This window comes from Papaver somniferum, chromosome 10 (assembly GCF_003573695.1).
Source record: "Papaver somniferum cultivar HN1 chromosome 10, ASM357369v1, whole genome shotgun sequence".
Classification (NCBI taxonomy): domain Eukaryota; kingdom Viridiplantae; phylum Streptophyta; class Magnoliopsida; order Ranunculales; family Papaveraceae; genus Papaver; species Papaver somniferum.
This window is the reverse complement of record NC_039367.1, coordinates 63,743,799-63,753,685: the sequence shown is the minus strand read 5'-3', so window position 1 is coordinate 63,753,685 and position 9,887 is coordinate 63,743,799. Positions and strand designations below refer to the sequence as shown.

Here is a 9,887-nt window from a genome sequence, read left to right as displayed (position 1 = left end):
ACCGCTTCATCACCACCACCTCAACCAATTAGTTAAATGAGGAGTGTATTTTAGGAAAGGGTACTTTGGAAAAAGTTAACACCGTTTTATTTAAAAGTGTTAAATCGTATGGAAGTATGACCATTTTGTGAACGGATTACAAAAATACGACCATTTTGTGAACGAATTACAAAAATATGACCATTCTATAATTGTTTCATCAATGATTACAAACTATCATTGGAAAAGGAATCAAAGAAACCCAAAGATGGAAAAATTATTACAATCACTGCGACACTTGAATTATTATTATTATTATCGAAGTTCTAGTGAATTAAAATTCTACCCTGTATACGAAGGAGATCTAAATATGCCAATGGGCTGTTGTAATCGACTAAACATGCAAAAATCCAAATAAACTAATGAAAATGGATAGCTTTACTGTGGCTTAAGTGCTAATGAAGGGGGTGATTGATGATGTGAAATTGAAACTTAACTAGTGACTTATGGCCTGAGCATGTTCTGAAATGCCGAAATCCACTATCTATCAATCTTAATTTTATCGGTTGAGAATCCGTTGATTTTCAATTTAGTAATGATAGTGCTATGCGTATTGGAACGTGCTTATTTTTGGCAGGTATGTAAACTTTTACCAGAGGAACACATCTTCAAAATATTAACTTAAAATTCTTCACCATTGGATTTTTATTAAATAAATTGTCGTTCAAAATATGAATATGGTATGATTATAGCCATGTGAGTGGATCCTCCCTCAATAATAAATGTTATGCCAGATGGTAAGTCCGAACATGATGAGACATGGAAAATTGGCGACTTTTATTCAAAATCAATATTACACGTCCAATACATATGATGCTTTCTCATGAGATCATATTGATAAAGAACAAAAGAAACAAACAGATGAAGACCGAACCTGTTTTGTTATATAAATTCCAGTGTCACTTAGATTTAAGGACCATCCGTTAATATTGCCTGCACAGAAGTGTATCCAAACTGCCAGAACTCTAAAAACTGGTTACGGACCTAATGCTTCCCTCTTTCCGTCACCAAGTTTTTCTTCTTCATAAAATTTTCTTCCCTAGATTTTCCTCCCCGATTTCTCTGCTAATTTTTTCTCCAAAGTTTTTCCACCCTTAACAACAAGAATTCGCTCCCTATTTATATTTTCTCCCCCTCCACTAGAACCTTCAGTTTAAATGGCTCAAACCAAAAGCTTAAATTTCATTACCTAATTTCAAAAATATTAATCTCATTTCTCAATATAATTCCGATATCATTTCCAAAACCAAAATATATTTTATTCATTCCCAAAATCTTAGTTGGATGGAAAGTCTTGGGAGCAAAGTGAATTTTTCGACATCTTCTACTCATGTTAACTAGTTGGGACGCCCGTGCTCTGCACGGGCCAGATATTTTGTAGAGAGAATAAGTATGTGTAGTAACGAATTTGTAGATTGGTGAGTGATGTGTTGTTCTCGTACCAAGAAACAACATGCTTGTCTGTAATGGCATGGGATTACCACATGTAATCAGGATGCTAACAGATGTATTTTGAAAATCTAACCCCCTAATTGTGTCCTAGTTAGATGTTGGTTTATCAACACTTCTTTTATTTATTTATTTTTTTCTTTTTTTTTTTGCTGGTAAAAGAAAAATATCATTGATTAAAATAGGTTTACATCATTTTGGAGAAAGTGGGGAATATTGATTCATCCCATTCACCTGTAACTTTCTCTATACGACTATGCTTAGCAGCTAAGTCTGCAATACTATTAAGATTCCTCTTAAGGTGTTTGTACCTAATGGAGTGAATATCTTTTAAAAGAAATAGACAATCATCTAAAACAGAACAAGAGGACCAGCTAGTCCGTTCTTTGTTATTATTCAGATAAGCCATAACATTCTTGGCATCACTAATTAAGAAAATATTTTGGTGGTTTTTAGAGAGGATCCATTTAGCTGCCTCCAGAATGGCCAAGCTTTCAGCACCCTCAGGACTAGCAGCAGCACCAGACACTAGTTTACAGCCCTTGAAAGAACCTGCATGATTCGTTGCCACAATGCCAACACCAGAGTTGTTAGTATCCTTGTCAAAAGAAGCATCATAGAAGACAAGTAAACTATTCTGAGGAGTATTATTAAGGAAATTATCCTCATTAACAGCAACAGTTTGAGGATTAGAAATAACAGCAGTGACCAGAGAGCTATCAGTCTCATCTGCGAAACTATGGGCAGTGTTGGCAGTGAGTCGTGGATTCAGGGGCTTGTTGTCAAAAACTTTAGAACACCTGTGTTTCCAAATGCACCAAGCTGTAGTGAACACAATAGCAGATTTATCTAACAGATTCTTAGTGAAGATCCATTTAGAAATCCAGTCCTTAATGCTAATGTCACTATTCAAATCTTGAGCAATAACATGACTGACAACAGGGAGGTTAGACCAGAAATTCTTAGCAAAGTTGCAATGAAGAATCATGTGCTCTGGAGTTTCGATAGCTCCAGAGTTGCAGGATTTGCACATGTTGTCATGGTTGCTGTTATAACTAGAAAGCTTACTACCTGTGGGAAGAATGTTTTCAACACATTTCCATAAAAAGAGTTGAGTTTTTGTCAAAAGAGGAGTCTTTCAGAGAGCCTTATGTAATTATAAATCTGGATTAGGTGTAGAATTATGTGGCAATTCATTAGCTAATAGCTTATACAAAGATTTAACTGTTAAAATTCCATTCTTATTAAAAGGCCAAATGAGAGTGTCACATCCAGAGACTGGAATTCTCATCCTAAAAATTGATGCAGATGAGCAGGCTATAGCCTATTTGGAGGCTAAAAATCCAAGTGACGTAATTTAGATCCTTAGGGGTCCATTTCGATGGGAAACAAGCCAAAGAACAGGACAAGGAATCTTTGATTGCCTTGGTCTTCAGAATTTAGCCAAATTCCATCGTTTAGGGCATCAAACATACGTTTTTGCTATTTTAGGAAAGTTTTTATTTTGTTAATAACTCTTTCGTTAGGAGTCTGTTTGGGCCGCCGTTTGAGGCGAATTGTTTTATTTTATGAGTACTTTCATTATTTTAGGTCGACCAAAATTTGCCAAAAATAGCAAATTAGGGTCTGAGTCGGTTTAGGGGTTTTTTTCATCCTTTCTTGACTAGCAAGTTAGGGTTTTTCCCCAAGTCTATAAAAGAGTCCATCATAAATTGTTTAGGGTAACTTTTTTTTGGAATATATATATTCTTTATCAAACTTTGTTCAAGTTTAATCGATTTTTATCTAAAGTTGGGAAACCGAAGTCTAGATATTAATCAACGTTCATAGTCGATATTCCTAGGAATATTTGAAGTCTGAACAACGCTTCTCTTTTCTCTAGTTTCTCTAATATCCGCTGCATCACAAATCCTCTGGCTATTTTCGCTTGTGAAGAAAGCTTCAACCAATCCTACATTCCAAGTCTTATCCTCATGATATATGAACTCAGAAACCTTATAATTAGGATTAGGAAAACTAGAACACAGAGGCAAAGAAGCATCTAAAATCCAATTATCAGAAAAAGCATTAATAGTAGATCCATCTCTTAAATCCCATAAAGCATGTTGTTTTAGAATATCTAGACCATGACAGATATTTGACCAAACCCAGGATTGACTCCATGGTTTTTTTTATAATGAATAGGATGACAGTTTTTGAAATACTTGCATTTTAAAATCCTAACCCAAAGCTCATCAGTGGAGTGAATTAAAAGTCAAGCATTTTTAGCTAAGAGAGCAAGATTCATTTTTTTAGGTTCCTAAAGCCTAAGCCTCCCTGTAATTTATGAGAACAAACCTTTTCCCATTTCTTAAAGTAGTAACCTCTATGTCCATTTCCCCCCACCAAAAATCCCTTTGTGTCTTCTCCATTTTATCAACAATGGTGTCAGGAAGAAGAAAAGAGTTCATGTGATAATTGGAAGTAGACTTTAAGTTATGTTGAACAAGGACAGATCTACCAGATTGGGTTAACTGTTTACCCTTCCAATTAGCAACTTTAGACTCATGATGATTGTTCGAATGATACATACACTCAGTCCTATTCCTTGTGACAAAAAGTGGGATCCCTAGATATTTTTCATTAAGTTCTATTTTCCTAACATTCATTGATCTGATAAGTGACACACAATGGTCTTGGAGGAAATTCTTGCTAAAGAAACAAGATGACTTTTCAAAATTAATCATCTGACCAGAAATACTACTAAAATCATTGATTAAAGCCATAAGATTAGTAATTTCAGAATGTGTAGCTTTAGTGAAAAGCAGACAGTCGTCTGCAAAAAGCATGTGAGATATACTAGGAGCCTCATTAGTGACCTTAAAACCATGGATGAGATTGATGTGCTCAGCATGGATAAGATACCTAGAGAAAGCCTCCATACACAAAATACACAGATATGGAGACAAGGGATCACCTTGTCACAAAACTCTAGTAGGGTTAAAATAAGGACAAGGTGAACCATTCAGTAAAATAAAAATGTTGGTTGTACTAATGCACTGCAAAATCAGTTGACACCAATGATCCGAAAACCCAAACTTTTTAAGCACATCAATTAAAAAAGGCCATTCTACTCTATCAAAGGCCTTATACATGTCGAGTTTAAGGCCCATGATACCACATCTGTCTTTCTTCTTCTTCATAGAATGAACCAACTCATGTGCAATCACCACATTATTTTGTATATTTCTACCAGGTACATAAGCAGCCTGGTATGGTGATATAAGTTTACTCAAAAGTGGTTTCATTTTATTCACTAGAATTCTAGATATAATTTTATAATTTGAATTGCAAATAGAAATGGGCCTAAAGTCAGCTGGACTTGTAGGCTTATTTATCTTAGGAATTAGAGAAATGAATATGTGGTTCATTTCTTTCAAAAGATGTTTAGAGTGAAAGAAACTTTTGACAGTCTCTAAGACATCGTTTTCAAGCAAATTCAGGTTTTGTTTGTAAAAACCTGGTGGAAACCCATCTGGACCAGGAGCAGTCCATGGGGCCATTTGTTAATTGTATTCCTAACCTCTTCAAGACTAATGGGACTCAACAAATGATCATTTTCCTCATCGGTAATACATTTATCAATGCAATTCAGAAAATCATTATTCAAGACAAGATTAGTTGTGGTAGAAATATTCTTGTAATGGGAAACAAAAAGGTCCTCAAGATTACCTCTATCCTCAGACCATTGACCATTTGCTAATTTAATGGAGCTGATATCGTTGAAATGTCTCATTCTATTCACATGAGTGTGGTAGTAAGAAGTATTTCTATCATGATTTTTAATGAAATCAACTCTGGCTTTTTGGGCATAGAAAGATTCTTGATCTTTTTGAGCTAGCTTAAGGTTTTGTTCTACTTCCCTTATGGCCTCATTGTTCTGAATTGAGTATGGGTTACCATTCAGATTCTTGAGTTGATCAGTTAAGGAATGAACTTTTTTATCAATATTGCCATAATGAGAAATATTTCATTTCTTGAGCTCAATTTTGACATTTCTGAGATAACTGACCATTCTAAAAGCATTGGACCCTCTAACATTAGTTTTATAAGCATCTTTGATCACTTGTTGACGAGAGGGATCTTTAAACCAACATTTAAAATACCTATATGGCCTTTTCCCTTGGTGTTCATTACAGTTAGTAACCAAGAGGACTGGTAAATGATCAGAGCCTATGGAAATGGTTGTAATGATGCAGCCAATGACCATTTACCAAGGCCATGTCAAGTCTAGCTTGAACATTATCAGTACCTTCTTGTATATTAGACCACGTAAACTGAGCCCCAACGTATCCTAAATCACTCAAGTCAGAATTATCAATGACTTGTTGAATGATATGGTATTATGAGGTGGTTGGTCTAGTGTTAGAGGACCTTTCATGGGAAAACATAGTTATGTTAAGATCACCAACTAAGACCCATGGAAGATCAATAGAATTTCCAATGTCATTAATGTGATTCCATTGTTCTATTTTCTAATCATGGTATGTGGAACCATAAAGAAAAGTAGAGAGGAATTGAGGTTTACTAGGATCAGAAGAGATCATGGTATGGATAATCTTATCCGTAGTGTGAAGAATACTAAGGGTGAAACCACTCTTCCATAAAAGGGAAATACCTCTAGAAAGACCCCTAGAAGGACTAATCCAACAATTTGGATAGTTGAATCTCTTGAGGTATTGAACCATTTTTACAGAGTCATTTTTGGTTTCACTAAGAAAATGACATCAGGATTTTGGCTTCTAATTTGGTTCCATAAACTGGTCCTAGTATCAGGGTTGCCAAAGCCCTGACAGTTCCACGACAAAATTCGCATTATTGAGAAGAAAGAGAAATAACCAATGTGATTACAGGAATTAAAGAAAATAGTATAATCAGAGCAACTAGATTTGTGAGAATTGCAAATAAAGGACTCTAAGCTACAAGCAGACAAACTAGAAAAGACATTCAAGCAGTCATTAACTAATCTAAGATAATTGAAGAAATACTTAAGGGACAAAGCGATACAATAGAGGATATGCTTGATATTGGCAGGAAATAAGTAATTAACATGGAAACCGATACTTATGAATAAGCTACTATTACTGATATGTAAATCACAGAAGAAAAAAATAAAAATTGGGGATAAAATAAAAAAGCTAGGGTTTTGTATTAGAACCTGGTTAAGAGACACAACGTTTCCATTGTGATTCCATGCCGCAGCCACAAGTGTTCTGATTCTGCGCTATCAGATGCCATTGAGTGATTATCATTCATTGAATTAGCTAGATTGGTATTCCATACTATTTTCAGCAGTGAGATCATTAAAATCAATCATTTCTTCAGCTCCATTCATTGCACCTTGGTAAATAGGATTGTTGTGGATTGATGGGGAATTGAGGTTATGTGTAAGATCGTTATTATGTTTAGGATTATTTTGGGATCCTTCTTCCATGGTTCTCTTGTTCTTCCTCTGCTCAGCATCTTCGATTTCCAGATCTATATTGCCTTCGTTATGAAGAATGACTAACGGAGTAGCCGAAGTAGAAGCAATATTTGCACCCACGGGTGAATCCACCCCAGTATCCATTATATAATCATCCCCACTAGTGATATAGGCATACAAAATTTTTTTAGCCTCCTCAGTTTGGCTCCAGACTGCATATTCACTTTCTGTCATGGCTTCCACCTTTTATACCACTGCAAGCTTCTTGCATTGCGAATCCATATGATCAACAACCCATCACCCTTTGCAAATATCATAAGGTTGCATTTCAAAATGGTAAATAACCCATTGTTTTTGACCAGTTGGAGTTATATACCAGCCACCCTTTCTGAGAGGTTCAATGAGCTTGACTTCCACATAGACAGTGCTAGTGATATTGCCCCTCGGCTGTCTTCTTCTTCCCTCTGGTGAGACTTTTTTCCCAATATCTTTACAGATCTCAGAAACCAACCTATCATTAAAGATGATATTTCCAAGATTCCTTAGTTTAACGGTCCAAGTATGATGCTCAAACTTGTGTTCTTTGATATCTATGTTGGGATCAAACTGAACTAGAGAGAGCAAATAACCCATGATATCCCAGGTTTTTGATCTTATTCCCTTGAAAGCATCTTCTCTCTGAAATCTGAAAAGAAACATATTAGTGACTTTGGTGATGATTTCATATTTGCGATAGCTTCTCCAACGATCGTTGATCTCTTTCTTAATCTCTTCATGATCCAGTGGCTTTTTGGAGATAATTTTTCCAAGAAGATTGAAAGTAAACTCATCAGTATTTTCAACAGAAGCAACTATTCTTCTGATTGGTCTAATAGTGGAAGGACCAGCACCAGTCGTTTGCATATTGTTGGAATTCATGATTTGGTTGTTGTTAGGAGCAGACATTGTTTCGCAGATTGTTTTACGCGTGGGATGAAAGCTTGTGGAATTGCTTAGGGTTTTAGGGTTATGCTTATAAGGTGGATATCTTATTGGTTTATGGAAATATCTGTATTGATGAGGATCTTTCTGTTTTCATATTTGTTGGGGGTGGAGCAATATACCCGGCTTATTTGCTTTGACTAGAAATTTGAATTTGAAAAGAGAAGAAACTTTCCCTCTGAATAAGCTAAAATCACGGCTAAAGATAGTAACCGAGTCAACTGAGTTAACTGGTATGGAAAGGAATTTAGCTATGATGGAATGGCGTACAATTATGATGAAGGTTGGAGACTGAAAAGAAAATCCTTGATGATGATATGCTGGGGATAGGAAAACCAGAATCAAGACGATTTGTTGATTCCACACAAGAAACGATGATAACACAATAATACCACTGTTATTTGAAGGCAAACACCACTGTGACAAACAACAGAGATCTGAACTTGTATAATCACGACTGATTACCACCACTGGGAGCGACACGGAAAGACAATGGGAACCTGCAAAATCAGGTTAAAACAACATGATATTAGAACAATGAAGGATTATAAAAGATAAAGAGATGCAAAGACTTAAAATAACAAAACCTTCAACACCTTCTACAAGCATGTATGAAGTTGAACTTGACTAGAATGATCTTATGCATTACGAAATTAAAAGAAAAGACAGAAATGAAAAGGAAATAATCAAGTATAAGAGGATCCTATTAGAGAAATCATTGAAGATTCATAAACAAAAACAAAAAAAATCAAGAATTGAGTTGACTCAGTTTGGTCGCCCGATTTGCAGAGCTCCTGTCAAACACACTGTCAACACTTCTTTGGTATCCGTTAAAAGGTTCTATTTACCTCAAACCTAATTCATAAAACCCGACAAAACGGTATTCGTTGAAAGAAACAGGCGCAAGTTATGCATCCAAGAGAATTACCGATAGATTTGATGGTATATAGTGGCTGACAGTGTGCCCATGAAAAACCTTGGATAAACCCGAACTGAAAAACCTTTACAAATTATATTAAATTCGCTTTTATGGCCTTGTGCCCATGAATATCCACAATTTTACCGATCTCATAGCTCTGATCATCATTAAGCATAAAAATTTGCAATTTAAAGCTCAAGATTCATTCATTTTAAATTCCATGCAACCCCTGAGCCCATGGAAATGATATTATATTTTGGACGAAGAATCGGTTAAATTATTTTACTTTCTATTCACCGTCATTATCTCACTCTCTATTCAGTTGTTGCAAATGGAATGGGTAAGTCTGCTTTGAAGTACTAACCCATGCCTAATAACTCCAGTATGTAGCAGTGAATCAAGGTAATCTGTGAAGCTCTCAACTACTTTGTGAGTATACGATCATCCAAGAAGTTTAAAAGAAAATGCATATTAGAAAATGACTTGTGTGTGAACTTTACATTAAAATACTTTCTAGAGTCCAAGTTGCTTGATCAGATATTCATTAAGGAATCAATGAGACTTGTGACTCTTCCTCTAGTTTTTCTTTTCCTATCATTCATGATGACCACGAACAGAAATCCTGTTCCATGATGATACGGTCATTGATTCAACTTGCCTTGCCAACTACTGCTAACTCTAATGTCCATGAACAACTAAGAACTTGCTAGGATTAGCAGCAGTGGCCAGGGTAAATGACACCAGAAAAAATGTTCTTCTACTGATAGTTTGTCACAGACCTGAACTGCGAAACGTAGAAGAACAAATATAAGAATATGAGTCAAAGAACGCAAAAATGAAATCCCCAACACTCGGATTACAACATCAATCAAGAAAAAGCCCATAAATAACTTGCTGAAAACATTAAAAACTTGCTGGTTGTGATTTGCATTTGTACTATTTTGGACCTTGCGCGCCCAGTTGTTTACACTATTCAGAGGTCAAGTTAGAGCTCAATATATAGGAAAAAAACAGGCAATGGTACTCTAAGTGGTT

General features: G+C 35.6%; 1 protein-coding gene across 1 annotated transcript; it reads right to left on the bottom strand.

Annotated features, from left to right (window-relative positions):
* Positions 1-1,675: 1,675 nt before the first annotated feature.
* LOC113315721 lies at positions 1,676-2,521 on the bottom strand. The gene has a single exon (XM_026563978.1). It carries the CDS (start codon positions 2,519-2,521, stop codon positions 1,676-1,678), a length of 846 nt encoding a protein of 281 aa, XP_026419763.1.
* Between the last annotated feature and the right edge of the window lie 7,366 nt (positions 2,522-9,887).